The following is a 16,032-nucleotide window of genomic DNA, read 5'->3' as shown; positions in this document are numbered from 1 at the left end:
GGGCTTCGCCTAAGCACTACGACGATATGACAGAGGTGTGTAACTATGGAGGGGGCACCGCACACGGTTAAAAGAAACTTGTGTGTCTTTGGGATGCCCCCTTTCGACGTATATAAAGGAGGGGGAGGAGGAGGCCGGCCAAGGTGTGGTGTGCCAAGGGGGGGAGTCCTACTTAGACTCCTGGTCCAAGTAGGATTCGCCCCCCTTCCTATTCCAAGAAGGAGAAGGGGGAAGAGAGGGAGGAGAAGAAGGAAAGGGGGGCCGCCCCCCAACCCTAGTCCAATTCGGTTTGGTCGTGGGGGGTGCGCGCCTCCACCTGGCCGCCTGCCTCCTCTCTCCTCAAGGGCCCATGAAGGCCCATTAACCCCCCGGTATTCCGGAAAATGTCCAAACCTTTCTGAAACCATTCCGGTGTCCAAACATAACCTTCCAATATATCAATCTTTATGTCTCGACCATTTCGAGACTCCTCGTCATGTCCATGATCTCATCCGGGACTCCGAACAATCTTCAGTCATCAAATCACATAACTCATAATACAAATCGTCATCGAACGTTAAGCGTGCGGACCCTACGGGTTTGAGAACTATGTAGACATGACCGAGACACATCTCCGGTCAATAACCAATAGCGGAACATGGATGCTCATATTGGCTCCTACATATTCTACGAAGATCTTTATCGGTTAAACTGCATAACAACATACGTTGTTCCCTTTGTCATCGATATGTTACTTGCCCGACATTCGATCGTCGGTATCATCATACCTAGTTCAATCTCGTTACCGGCAAGTCTCTTTACTCGTTCTGTAATGCATCATCCCGTAACTAACTCATTAGTCACATTGCTTGCAAGGCTTATAGTGATGTGCATTACCGAGAGGGCCCAGAGATACCTCTCCGAAACACGGAGTGACAAATCCTAATCTCGATCTATGCCAACTCAACAAACACCATCGGAGACACCTGTAGAGCATCTTTATAATCACCCAGTTACGCTGTGACATTTGATAGCACACAAGGTGTTCCACCGGTATTCGGGAGTTGCATAATCTCATAGTCATATGAACATGTATAAGTCATGAAGAAAGCAACATCAATAAACTAAACGATCATAATGCTAAGCTAACGGATGGGTCTTGTCCATCACATCATTCTCTAATGATGTGATCCCATTCATCAAATGATAACACACACTACAACAAAAACCCACCTTTAACAATGGGATCACCTCATTTGGACTTATTGATGGATTCTTTCATTTTCTGCTAGATTTATTCAGCATATTTTTGACTTATTTACCCTGTTTCCTAAAGATTATAACCGAGAAGTTCCATGTAGGAAGTTCAAATTCCAATGGATTTATCTGCAGGCTGCAGAGACAACAACGCTTCTGTTGTCATAGGCTCAAAATTACTGCGTGTAAGATCCCTTGTGTTATTACTATATAGGCGAAAGAAGTCGGTCAGGGGAGCCACGAGGGGCCCACGAGGGTGAGGGGCGCGCCTAGGGGGTAGGGCGCGCCTCCCTACCTTGTGGCTTCCTCGAAGCTTCCCTGACGTCTACTCCAAGTCTCCTGGATTGCTTCCGTTCCAAAAATAACTCTCCCGAAGGTTTCATTCCGTTTGGACTCCGTTTGATATTCCTTTTCTTTGAAACACTAAAATAGGCAAGAAAACAACAATTTGGGCTGGGCCTCTGGTTAATAGGTTAGTCCCAAAAATAATATAAAAGTGTTTAGTAAAGCCCATAAACATCCAAAACAGATAATATAATAGCATGAATACTTCATAAATTATAGATACGTTGGAGACGTATCAAATGTGCTCTTTATTAGTTCATCAGTTATTCATGTGAGACCCACTCAACATTTTCATCGTGGTCTTCTCCTTGGTAAAACTCGAATAAAAGGAAAAGAAATTCAGAGAAACACACTCAAATATTTTTGGAGTTTTTGGTTTTCTTCAACAAGCAAATAAAAAGCAAAAACGAGAAAAACTATTTACACGGGAAAGCTCCCAACAAGCAAAAGAAGAACAAGGAAATCTTTTTGGATTTTCTTTTTAGTATTTCTACTACTAAGCATGCATAGAAAGTAAACTACTACAACTAATTTTTTTGGTTTTTCTAGAGTTTTTCAAACACACAAGAAGAAAGCAAGAAAATACATCTAAGCATGGATGATACAATGGAATAGTGTGAACACCGACAAATAGAATGATATGTAGACATGAATGTAATGTCGGTGAGAAACATGTACTCCCCCAAGCTTAGGCTTTTGGCCTAACTTGGTAATCAATCAGTAGTCTGGATGGTAGTAAGGGTACTAAGGAGCGGGCATCCACTGATCCCACTGCGAAGGCTCCTCCACTGCCTCTGCAACAGCCCGAGCGTTCCGGTAGGCGATGATGTCCTCAGGCATAATCATATATCCGCCCTGGCAACAGAATCGAACAAAGAAGGAGCAGGCAAGGAGATAATATCACGAGTTTTAACGCTAAAGACCAGGTTATAAGGAATAGGAATATCAGGGGATTTATCATCAACTAAAATGGTGGTGATCCATGGCAGCACGGTCTAGGTAAACCTTGGTTAGAGGGTAATCATGAGGGTGTATATCAACCTCGAAGTGAGCCGCCAAACGAGTAGCAAAAATCCCACCATGTATTTCACCCTGAGATTTATTAAGATGGAGGCGACGAGCCACAATAGCTCCCAAGCTATAAGTGTTGTCACCCTCTAGTGCTCGGCGTAAAACAGCAAAGTCTGGTGTGCTGAGCGCACCTACTTTCTTTCTAGCAAGAAAGCACTTAGCAATAAATAGAGCAAAATAATGTACGGCAGGAAAGTGTATGCTAGCAGCCATAGTGGCTGGCACCCCTCTCTCATACCCCACTGTCAAAGTGCGATAAAAATCCTCAAACCCAGCCGGCCTAGGCTCAGCTAAACTCCCATCAGAAGGGATCATGCATGTATCACAAAATTCAATAAGTGGTATCTGATGGTTTCAGCATATAAACCAAAGCTCACTTCAGGGGGATTATTTCTAGGCAGGAAAGTAAAACTCTGAACAAAAATGTTTGTGAGGATTTGGTGCTGGTCACACTCATCTGCGATGAAGTTGGTGAGGCCGGCATTAGCAACATATTGTGTGAACTCCTGAAAAATTCCAGCCTCTTCCAGGAACGGGATGTGCGGCCATTCGCACGGCCGTACCTCCGCCAACCCCCGAGGGTGGAAATCACCGTCAAAAGACTCCCCAATAACACCCTTGGAGTTCTTCCTAGAGCCAAACTTCCTGAAGATATTCATTTCCGTGTACAATTTTCTGAAAATAAAAATTTTGGGGTGACAAAAATTTGTTAACAAAACTTTACAAAATTGATAGCAACTACTCATAGGGATACATAGAGGCCATTGCAAGAATTCAAACTACTTAGAACACTAAGAATTCAACACACAAGCACATCTACAGCAGCACCAAGAGCAGCTAATTATTCAAAGTATAAACCACTAAAACAAAAACTAATAGGACAAACGGTGGAGTCACATACCAAGCAACGATCCCCCGAAACAGTTTCAGAAACGGAGCTTCGAGCAAAGAGATCGAAATCCGCGGGTTTGAGCTCAAGAACACGGGAGAGAGAGCAATGGAGATTTTTTTCTGGAGGTAAGTGATGATGTGGTATAAAGAGATAAGTGAGAGGGCCCACGTGGGAACCACAACCCACTAGGGCGCGCCTGGGGGTGCTGGCGCACCAGGTGCACCTCCCTGTGATGTTATTTGCACCAAAAATTCTTAAATATTCAGAAAAAATCATATAAAATTTTCAGGGCATTCTGAGAACTTTTATTTTTGGGTCATTTTTTATTGCTCGGGAAAATTAGAAAACAGACAAAACATGGCATTTTATTTTATTTAACTAATAGAAACAGAGAATAAAAAGTAGGGACAAAAAGTAGTGCTTACAAAATTCGCCAACTTCATACCACTCAAAAATGATTCATTAATAAGGTTGATCAGGTCTTATTAACAACCACTTTCGATTAGCATGAAACCGAAGAACTTTCGTAACTAACTTACGTCAATGGGGATTTGAATGTCCCCAACAATAAGCATTTCATATTTCTTTTTGGCAGTAGGTAGAAGTATTCGAAAACTTCCAATGGTGATTGTCGAAGATGTTTCAATAACATTAATACCATTCACTTGGAATTGTTTCTTCGGAAAGTGCACCGTATGGTCATTACCATTGATATGAAAAGTGACCTTGCTTTTATTGCAATCAATAACAGCCCCTGCAGTATTCAAGAAGGGTCTACCAAGGATAATCGACATGTTGTCGTCCTCGGGCATCTCAAGTATATCAAAGTCAGTCAAAATAGTAACATTAGCAACAACAACGGGCACATCCTCACAGATATCGATAGGTATGGCAGTTGATTTGTCAGCCATTTGCAACGATATTTCAGTAGGTGTGAGTTTATTCAAGTCAAGTCTTTTATATAAAGAGAAAGGCATAACACTAACACCAGCTCCTAAATCACACAAAGCAGTTTTCACATAATTCTTTTTGATAGAGCAAGGTATAGTTGGTATTCCCGGATCTCCAAGTTTTTTAGGTACTCCATCTTTAAAAGTATAATTAGCAAGCATAGTGGAGATTTCAGCTTCCGGTATTTTTCTCTTATTTGTGATGATGTATGTCATATACTTTGCATAAGGAGGCATCTTCAAGATATCAGTCAAGCGAGTATGCAAAAAGATTGGACTCAGCATTTCAGCAAAGCATTCAAATTCTTCATCATCATTCTTTTTAGTTGGCTTGGGTGGAAAAGGCATAGGTTTTTGAACCCACGGTTCTCTTTCTTTACCGTGTTTTCTAGCAACAAAGTCGCTTTTATCATACCTTTAATTCTTAGTTGTGGGTTATCAAGATCAACAGGTGGTTCTATCTCCACATCATTGTCTGGTTCTTTATTATTTGGTTGGGGGTCTTCATGAACATCAGCATTATCTTTTTCATTATCACTAGGTGAGTGTTCATTCCCAAACTGAGTTTCAGCATCAGAGATAGAAACTTCATTTTCATTATCAGGAGGTTTTTCTATTTCAGGTTCACTAGTAGCATGCAAAGTCCTATCATTTTTCTTCTTCTTTTTCTTTCTAGAAGAACTAGGTGCACTAGTGTTGGCTCTTTGTGAATCTTGTTCAATTATTTTAGGGTGTCCCTCAGGATAAAGTGGTTCCTGAGTCATTTTACCTCCTCTAGTTGCAACTCTAACAACAAAGTCATGCATATTATGATTCATTTCATCAAGTAATTCTCTTTGTGATTTAGCAACTTGTTCTAACTGAGTTTGAACCATAGAAGCATGTTTTCCAACACCTCTAACATCATTTGATATTCTAAATAACAAGTCACTCAAGCGAGCAATCATATCAGAATTGTATTTCAATTGTTCCATAACATTTGCATTGAAGTGATCTTGTTTTCTAATATGATTTTCAAACTCATAAAGGCATTGGCTAGGATGCATATTGTTAGGATTATCATTATCATTGAACTTCATTAGAGAATTTACCTCTACCACCTTAGGCAATGGTGGTGTATTAAGCCCATGTATTTCTTCAATAGGAGGTAAATTTTTAACATCCTCGGCTTTAATACATTTTTCCTTCATGGATTTCTTTGCCTCTTGCATATCTTCAGGACTGAGATATAATATACCCCTGTTCTTCGGAGTGGGTTTAGCCGGTGGTTCAGGGATAGTTCAATCATCATAATTTTTCAATATTTTATTCAATAATTCTTCAGCTTGTCCAACAGTTCGTTTCCTGAAAACACAACCAGCACAACTATCTAGGAAGTCCCTAGAAGCATCGGTTAGTCCATTATAGAAGATATCAAGTATTTCATTTTTCTTAAGAGGATGATCAGGCAAAGCATTAAGTAACTGGCAAAGCCTCCCCCAAGCTTGTGGGAGACTCTCTTCTTTAGTTTGCACAAAGTTAAATATTTCCTGTAAGGCAGCTTGTTTCATATGAGTAGGAAAATATTTTTCAGAGAAGTAATAAATCATATCCTGGGGACTACGCACACAACCAGGAGAAGAGTATTGTACCAAGCTTTAGCATCACCCTTTAATGAGAAAGGAAATAATTTGACAATAAAGTAATAGCGATTTTTCTCATCACGAGTAAAAAGGGTGGCTATATCATTCAACTTAGTAAGATGTGCCACAACAGTTTCAGTTTCATAACCATGAAAAGGATCAGATTCAACCAAAGTAATTAACTCTAGGTCGACAGAGAATTCATAATCCTTATCATCAATAAAGATAGGTGAAGTAGCAAACTTAGGATCACATTTCATTCTAGCATTCAGAGATTATTCTTTATACTTGCATAGTAAGTTCTCTAGATCATCTCTATCCTTACAAGCAAGAATATCTCTAGTTGTCTCCTCATTCATAACATAACCTTCCGGTACCTTAGGCAATTCATATCTAGGAAGGCTAGTTCTAGCAGGTGTTTCAGGAGTTTCAGTTTCAAGCTCATCATCAGATTCAACAACATCATGTTGTATTACTTAGCAATTTGTTTATCAAGAAATTCACCAAGTGGCACATCATCATTATCAAGCAAGGTACTAGAATCATCATAAGCATCATTCATAGTAGAAGTAGCATCATCAATAACTTGTGACATATTATAATTAATAGCATGTGGTGGTGTTGCAAGTTTACTCATAACAGAAGGTGAATCTAAAGCAAAACTGGATGGCAGTTCCTTACCTCCCCTCGTCTTTGAGGGAAATATCTTAGTCTTAGCATCCTTCAGATTCTTCATAGTGATAATATGATAATAATCCCAAGTGACTCAACAAATATAGCTATGCTCCCCGGCAATGGCGCCAAAAAAAAGGTCTTGATAACCCACAAGTATATGGGATCGCAACAGTTTTCGAGGGTAGAGTATTCAACCCAAATTTACAGATTCGACACAATGGGAGCCAAAGAATATTTGAAGGTATTAGCAGCTGAGTTGTCAATTCAACCACACCTGGAGATTAATTATCTGCAGCAAGTAATCAGTAGCAAAGTAATATGATAATTTTGATAGTAGTGACAGCAGTTATAGTAACGGTAACAGTGATAGCAGTAATTTTGTAGCAAGTGTAACAGTGATGATAGCAGTAGTAACTTAGCATAAACAATATAGGATAAATTCGTAGGCATTGGATCGGTGACTTGTTGGATGATATTCATCATGTGGCAGTTATAACCTAGGGCGATACGGCACTAGCTCCAGTTCATCGATATAATGTAGGCATGTATTCCATGAATAGTCATACGTGCTTTATTAAAAGAACATGCATGACATCGTTTGTCCTACCCTCCCGTGGCAGCGGGGTCCATATTGGAAACTAAGGGATATTAAGGCCTCCTTTTAATAGAGAACCGGAACGAAGCATTAACACATAGTGAATACATGAACTCCTCAAACTACGTTCATCACCGGGAGAGTCCAGGTTATTGTCACTCCGGGGTTGCCAGATCATAACACGTAGTAGGTGACTATAACTTGCAAGATTGGATCTAGAAGATGGATATAATGATGATAACATAAACGGTTCAGATCTGAAATCATGGCATCCGGGCCCAAAGTGACAAGCATTAAGCATAGCAAAGTCATAGCAACATCAATCTAAGAACATAGTGGATACTAGGGATCAAGCCCTAACAAAACTAATTCGATTACATGATGAATCTCATCCAACTCCTCACCGACCAGCGAGCCTACGAAAGAATTACTCACTCCCGGTGGGGAGCATTATGGAATTGGCGATGGAGAAGGGTTGGTGATGACGAAGAACGAATATCCCCCTCTCCGGAGCCCCAAACGGATTCCAGATCTTCCCTCCCAAGGAAGAACAGGGCTTGGCGGTGGCTCCGTCTCGTGGATCGCGATAATTCTTTCTCCCTAATTTTTTTTCTCCAAAAATAGGATTTTATAGCATCGGTTTCAGGGTCTGCGGGGCCACCAGGTGGGGACAACCCACCTGGGCGCGCCAGGAGAGGGGGCGCGCCCTGGTGGGTTGTGCCCACCCAGGGGCCCCTCTCCGGTAGATCTTGGCTCCAGAAATTCTTATATATTATATAAAAATTCCTCGCAAAGTTTCATTCCATTCCGAGAACTTTTATTTCTGCACAAAAACAACACCATGGTAGTTCTGCTAAAAACAACGTTAGTTCGGGGTTAGTTTCATTCAAATCATGCAAATTAGAGTCCAAAACAAGAGGAAAAGCGTTAGGAAAAGTAAATACATTGGAGACGTATCAGTGCGCCATCATGTCCTCATCTACCACTACTGCATGGCCACAGATCCTTGCGATCATTTCATTAGGTTTGTCAACAGCACCGACTACAAGTTCGCCATGGTGGAAACCACCGACGATGTAAAAGCGCTCAGTGTTACGGGCTTGGCCCGCAAGAACCTTGTCAAAATCCGTGACCACTATAGGGTCTGGGGCAGCACGAAGAAGGACTCCCTGGTAGAACTCGCCTCGGCCATCATCGACCCCTACTACGAAAAGATGAAGCACGATGCCTAGAGAACAAGTCCCCTATCCTGGCACAGGGCCTGGATGCGGCAACTGGATGAACCTCACCTCAGGTTCGCGACCAAGAGCGTGTACACATGCTACGAGATGCACAGGCGCATCGTTGACATGAGGAAGTGCCTTGTTACCCAAATCGACGAGCCCGGATCGAGCCACAAGCAGAGCAAGCGTCACAAGAAGTAGATGATGATCAGATGATCGTTTATGCTAGTTAATCATGCATGTAATATATAGTTTACTTTATTGGTGTGTGGAAATGTCATGTGTGTAGTAGCCACCTATGTAATTATGCATGTCATAGTTTACTTTGGTGTGTGCAAATGCCATGGTTGTAGTAGCCACCTATGTAAGTGGATGTTTAATTTGGTTATGCAACCATGTCCTTATAAGTGTGTGTGTATATATATGTTGTTGTTCTGTATGCAATCCCATCGCACAATACATACGTCTTATTAGCAGCAACCGTGTGTGTTATTATCGGTCTTCGCACACATTTCTGATTACAGACCTGTTTGCCGCGTATCACACACATCTTGTTATATTGAACCGTTTATGTTCTCTTGTCTCAACACAAATAGTTCATCCGAGTGAACCGCATGTCGTATATCGCACACACCTTGATCTGGCTTGCCGTTTCTTTTGTGTTGCCTAATCACAAATAGTTCATCCGAGTGAACCATATGATGTATATCGCACACACCTCCATCTAGCTGCCCGTTTCTTTTGTTCCTCCTCATCGCAAAAAGTTAATTGAACTGAACCATATGCCCTGCATCGCACACGCAACTAAAATCTGAACCGTGTTTGATGCATCCTCCATCGCAAACGTTTTGCACCTTTTTTGACTGTTTTTTTACACCACCGTTTGCGATTATTGCATCGTACACAGTTTCGTCAAAGGGTCTCTGATTGTAGTGTCGCATTAGCAGCATCCTGCAGTAGTGACCGGCACCCTCAACCATTGCACAAAGATAATGTTGGATAACCTTTGTAACCTAGGTTATGTTTGAGAAACTTCTGCACAAAGGTTATGTTGCAGAAATTTTTCGCAACAGAGATCATGTTGCGAAAACATATGTAATTTTTCTTTTTGCAACAGAGATCATGTTGCGAAAATGTCTGTAGATTTTTTTTTGCAACAGAGATTATGTTGTAGAATTTTTCTGCAATAGAAATCATGTTTCCAAACATGAACCAAAAAAGGAAGTGATGGATCTCGGTGTTAGCGAATGGAGATAAGAAAGAAAAGGAACGAGAGGTGATAGGCCCCGCGTAGGACCCATGGTGCGCATCTTAGGCGGCAGACGGTACATTGTAATCAGCCGGCTGATGGGCATCTTTTCCCATATCTAATCTAGTTGGCTATCTAATCTAGTTAGCCCTGACACTACTGCAATTTGCCTCTACGCCGAGTGCCAGAAATAGTTGGTGAAAGGCCAAATAAACTCGGCAAAGCCTTTGCTGAGAATTATTCTTTGCGAATAATATTTGGCGTACATCTCTCAGGCAAACAAACTTTCACCAATAACCATCCATCGGGAACTCGACAAACTGTTTGCCTAGAAACAAAACAGTTTGCCGACAATGCCTCTCAACACAATAAAGTGACTTCAAAGCCGTTGGTTCCGTCAGGTCTTTCCGGGGAGCTGTACAAAGACACGACAAATATGTGCACAATATAGAGAGCCGTACAAGGACTCGGCAAATATGTGCACATTACCAAGAGCCTTTACTCAGCTTACCTGGAAGCAGCTCCCAGAAACGGCCCTTTACCGAGTTCCTTTGTCAGCTACTCAGCAAAATGACAACCAAGCCGCCAACGCGTGCCACATGTCCACTCTGTCGAGCGTCGTTCTCGAAAAAGGTTATTTTGCCGAGTGGAGCTCTCAGCAAAGATGCATTGTTGGCATGGTTTTGCTTCTTTTTCATCTAACCCTGCAACAAAAACATATATGACATTAATATCCACTTAGAGAACTTTATTTATTACATAAGGATACATACATAACAACAAATTTACCGAAGCTTTATATATGGTCTACACAAGTTTAAAATTAGTTATTTAGCATGAGTGCCTTCTCACTAAACAACAAAGTGGTCAATGCATGTTTACATACGACCACATGATAAAAGCAACACCACAATCATAATATCAAGTTCTTCAATCCACTCGACCCAATAAGCTGGCTTGCACCATTATATTGCCTAATTCATGATTTCTCATCTCATCGAGCACATACTGATTGTAATGATTCTCTGTCTCCTCTCTACTATTGAACGAATCAAAGGAGCTGCCTTTGAATGAAGTATTTGTTTGTTGCATGCAGACCATGAATGTAGACTCCTGAACACCTACCTCTGTACTGATATATCTCCAATGTATCTATAATTTATGAAGTATTCATGTCGTGTTTAAAACAATTTTATATGGTTTTGGTATGATTTGAATGGAACTAACCTGCACTGGCGTTGTTTTCAGCACAACTATCGTGGTGGTTTTTTTTGTGCAGAAATAAAAGTTCTCGGAATGGGCTGAAACTTTTTGATGATTTTTTTTGAAACAAAAGAGACCCCCCAAGCTTTGTGGGAGGTCCAGAAGGGCCACGAGGGCTCCACAATCCACCACGGCGCGCCCAGGGGGGTGATGGTGCCATGGTGGCTTGTGTGCACCTTGTGGCCCATCTTCACGTGAGACCAATGGCAAAAAATCCTATAATAGAGAAACCTCCAGAAATAACCCTAAAACTTCGACTCCGCCACCGCACGCCTATGTATCCAAGAAATACCATCTGGAGTCCTGTTTCGGCAGCCTGTCGGAGGGGTAAATCATCACCGGAGGTCATCTTCATCATCCCGATGGCCACCATGATGAGGAGGGAGTAGTTCACCCTTGATGCTAGGGGTATCTACAAGTAGCTATATGTTTGATCTCTCTCTCTCTCTTTCGTGTTCTTGATTTGACATGATCTTGATGTACCGCGAGCTTTGTTAATATAGTTGGATCATATGGTGTTTTCCCCTCTCTATCTTGTTGTGATGAATTGAGTTTTTTACCTTTGAGGTTTCACTATTATTGGATTGAATGCTTTTATGGATTTGAGAATACTTGATGTCTGTCTTGCATATGAAGACCCATGGTGACAATGGGGAATTATATTGATTCACCTGATGTATGTTTTGGCGCAAATTTCGAGGTGACATTGGGGTAATCTATGCATAGGGGTTGATGCATGTTTTCGTCCTACTTTCTCCGGTAGAAATGTTGGGGCACTCTTTGAAGTTCTTTGTGTTGGATTGAATATTGTGAATCTGAAGTTGTTTGATGCATATCAAATAATGAACTCACGGATACTTATGGTGACATTGGAGTATCTAGGTGACATTAGAGTTGGTGATGGGTATCATATGGTGTTATTTTATTACAAACTCTAGGGCTGTTTGTGACACTTATAGGAATAACTCAATAGATTGATTGGAAAGGATAACTTTGGGTGATTTCGTACCCTACAACAATTTCATATTATGTTCTCCGCTAGATATGAACTTTGGAGTAACTCTTTTGTCGAACGTTGAGGGATTATTATATGATTCAATTATGTTAGCATAGTTGAGAGATTGCAGTAGTGAAAGTATGAACCCTAGGCATTGTCTTCAAGCATTGCAATACCGTTTGTGCTCCGTTTTATCACTTGCTACATTGCTGTTTTTCATATTTTCATATTACAAAAACCTATATCGCTACTATCCACACTACACTTGTATCACCATCTCTTCGCCGAACTAGTGCACCTATACAACCTTCCATTGTATTAGGTGTGTTGGGGACATAAGAGATTTCTTGTATTTGGTTGTAGGATTGTTTGAGAGAGACAATCTTCATCCTACGCCTCCCACGGATTGATAAACCTTAGGTCATTCACTTGAAGGAAACTTGTTATTGTCCTATAAAACTCTCCGCTTCGAGGCCCAACACGAGTCTACAAGAATAATTTGTGTAGTAGACATCAAGCTCTTTTCTGGCGCCGTCGCCGGGGAGGTGAGTGCTTGAAGGTATATCTTTAGATCTTACAATTGAATCTTTTAGTTTCTTGTTTTATCACTAGTTTGGTTTATAAAAGAACACTACAAAAATATGGAATTGAGGTACCTCATATACTTCATCTTTATAATGTCTTTGGTGAAAATGATGGATTGGAAAATTGTGCCAAAGTGTTAGAAGAAGAATTCAATAAAATGTTTGGCATAAAATCTTTCAATGATGAGCATGATTGTAATGTTGTTGGTATGAATTCTTTGAATATCCATTATGCTAATGATATGCAAAGCAATAAGCTTGGGGATGATATGTTTAATGAAGATGATACTTTTAGTCTCCCAAGTTTTGATGAGAATATTTGTTATGATGATTCATGCCTCCTATTTATGATGATTACAATGATAAAAGTGGGTTTGGAAGAGTGGCAACTCTAGGTAATAACGATTCCACTATTTTGGAAGAGGTTTCAATTAATTATGACAACAAAGTTGCTATCTATGATGATTATGATGATGACATGTATGCTATAAAGAGAAATGATAACCATGAATCTTGTCATCATGATTTTAATGTTCAATTCCATTACATTTATGAGAAGGTCACTATAGACTATACTCCCTCCTTTTGAGTTTATTGGGTTGGTGGGAGCCTAGATTGTGTGCTCGTACTTATCTGATTACCCTCCCCAGTGTAATTAATTTGGGAGATAAAATCAACATAAACGATTGGCTGGAGATGGGATCAACATTTAAACTAGGAGATGAAACTAAGTTAAATGGGAATAAAATCAAATCGGCATTTAAAGCAAGAGATCTGGTGAAATATCACGGCAAAAAAATCGAGCTCGCTTAGTAATCATGGTCCCTTGGTCTCGCTGAAATGACCCGCTGATCTAATAAACATGTATGAAGGGAGTAGTATATTATTACCTGAGTTTTCCAACTACTTTTACCGAATGGAGATAGTAGGTATTATCACAAAAGGGAACAATGAATTCTTCAAATTTGGATATTACAAGACAAGATTGAAATGGTAATTTCCATTGAAAGACACCATCATTTTAAGATAAGTAGCGACAATATGTATTTCTCAAAAAAAGGAATAATTAACTCTGTTACAACTTCATACAAAAGCAATGGGGAGGGATGTGACAAAATTTAAAATAATAGACGGCAAAACAATAAATAATAGAAGAGTTGTAAAGACTTAATTTAATTAATTTTCAATATTAATGTTAATACGCCAAAAATAACAAAAGACTTCTAAAGATTTGTACAAGACCATATCTTTTAGTAAATATATACATTACTTTCTAGTGATTCGCAATTAAATTGTTCTAATGTTCAATAACTTGCATATTTTAAAAACATATTTATTTACGGCTATTTTTACTCGATGAAATTTTCAATGGCCCTAGGCTATATAAGAGTCATGGTCTAATATGTTGAGGCAGTGTTAGACTCAGCTCAGAAGTTGGTTAAACAAGATGCACACATAGATCTCCTACCAATCCAGTTAGCAATGACTTCTAGTTTTCACCCATGGTCTCTCGTCCTTGTCCTCCTCCTCTCCATCGTACTTAGCCTGGGAGCACCAGCAACGGTGTTCGATGAGAACTTCGTGCCGGTATGGGGTGCCGATGGTTATCACCTAGCCAATCAGGGCACACAAGTTTCCCTCATCATGGATAGAAACTCTGGTACATATCATCATTTTTTTGCACCAGATATGGTACTTCCTCTGATCCATAATAAGTGTTGCAGCTTCGAACTAAAGTTGAACTAACTTTAGTTCAAAGTTGTGACACTTTTATTGAATCTGAGGGAGTACTTCACACACTTTCTCCTAAGCATGGATGATCATGAGATTATGCTAATCATGTGATTTAAGTGCACTCTAATTGATTAAATTTGACTAAATGTTTGTTTCTTTGCCTCTCTGTCGGGTGCAGGAGCTGGATTTAGATCCAAGATGATGTATGGTTCAGGGTTATTCCACATGAGGATCAAGTTACCCGCCGGGTATACTGCCGGAGTTGTAACGGCCTTCTATGTATGTCTTGACACATCTTATATGCTAAGCATTTCTTGTACTCTAGCTCACGACAGAACCCGAGTACGGCGACCATGACGAGGTGGATTTCGAGTTCTTGGGCAACGTCGATGGCAAGCCAGTGGCTCTCCAGACCAACATCTTCCTCAATGGCCAGGGATACAGAGAGCAGAAGTTCTACCTCTGGTTCGACCCAGCAGCAGCTGTCCATGACTACAAGATACTCTGGAACCAGCACCAGTTAGTGTAAGTCATCGATCGGGTCCCTATTCCTTCTGTTACTACTCAGCATATATATCACGTGCAACACGATCGTAGGATGCTTGTCGACGAAACACCCATCCGGGTGCTCAAGAACCTAGCTGGACGCGCGCCGGGCTACCAGTTCCCGACGAGGCCGATGAGAATCCGGGCGAGCATCTGGGACGGCTCTTCTTGGGCGACCGACAACGGCAAAATCAAAGTCGACTGGAACCGTGCGCCATTTACCTCCGCGTTCCAGAGGTTCAATGTCGATGCCTGCCCCGCCACCGGAAGTGCGCCGTGTGGCTCACCCAACCTATGGTGGAACAAGTTTCAGGACCTAACGCCCGCACAGAAGGCAGCGTACAAAAACGTCAAGAGCAAGTACATGACCTACAACTACTGTGATGATAAGGCAAGGTTCAACTACCATCTGCCGCTAGAGTGCAGTTACAACTAACTAGTAGCTTTCTGTGTGGCCGTAGAAAAAATTATCTAATATCTAGATACTCATATGTGAAGAGTCTACTTCAACCGATCCTAGCAATATACAACGGTTGAAGTAGATTCGTCTAAACCTCTTCCCAAACTGTACAAAGTTCTAGATATTAGATAGAATGAATCTATCAACTCTATTATATTACCAAATAAAATCAATTTTATATTATTTTCAACAAAGGATCCATATAAGGTTCAGTAGTTCATTAACTCTATTGTGCGAAATGCATTACTAGTCCATTGACAATTGGCTTGCTAACAACTGAAACTTCAGGTGGTTTACGATGAATATGCATCGGATTGTATATATTATTAGCACACAACCTCTTGATTTTGCGAAGTATTTACAAAAATTAGCATGTTTCAAGTCGGTGTTGCACTGAACTACCATTTTTAAAACATCAACAAGAAAACTATCAGTTTCAACTAATCTTGTTGCATAAAACCACCAACAACATTTAATAACCGTTTTAGACGATTTAAACATGTTTATGATAAGCGGAACCCACCCGTCAATGTTAACATGACAGAAAAGTCAAAGCCATTTATTTTGACCACTATTACAGATGGGGACCA

General features: G+C 40.6%; 1 protein-coding gene across 1 annotated transcript; it reads left to right on the top strand.

Moving 5' to 3' along the window:
- Nucleotides 1–14,184: 14,184 nt before the first annotated feature.
- Nucleotides 14,185–15,418, top strand: LOC123074235 (xyloglucan endotransglucosylase/hydrolase protein 2-like). Its single transcript, XM_044497128.1, has 4 exons — nucleotides 14,185–14,362; nucleotides 14,615–14,715; nucleotides 14,762–14,961; nucleotides 15,034–15,418. The coding sequence occupies exons 1-4, from the start codon at nucleotides 14,185–14,187 to the stop codon at nucleotides 15,416–15,418; spliced, it is 864 nt and encodes a 287-aa protein (XP_044353063.1).
- The last annotated feature ends 614 nt before the right edge of the window (nucleotides 15,419–16,032 follow it).

This window comes from Triticum aestivum, chromosome 3D (assembly GCF_018294505.1).
Source record: "Triticum aestivum cultivar Chinese Spring chromosome 3D, IWGSC CS RefSeq v2.1, whole genome shotgun sequence".
In the NCBI taxonomy this organism is placed as follows: Eukaryota; Viridiplantae; Streptophyta; class Magnoliopsida; order Poales; family Poaceae; genus Triticum; species Triticum aestivum.
Note: the sequence above shows the minus strand (reverse complement) of the source record. Positions and strands in the feature narration are given on the sequence as shown.

What these genes read in the sequence shown, in the direction of transcription:
- LOC123074235 (XM_044497128.1), top strand. Translation starts at nt 14,185, where the DNA reads ATGACTTCTAGTTTTCACCCATGGTCTCTCGTCCTTGTCCTCCTCCTC. An exon ending in GAGTTGTAACGGCCTTCTAT is followed by an intron (nt 14,716 to 14,761) that starts GTATGTCTTGAC and finishes CTTGTACTCTAG; the next exon opens with CTCACGACAGAACCCGAGTA. An exon ending in TGGAACCAGCACCAGTTAGT is followed by an intron (nt 14,962 to 15,033) that starts GTAAGTCATCGA and finishes ACACGATCGTAG; the next exon opens with GATGCTTGTCGACGAAACAC.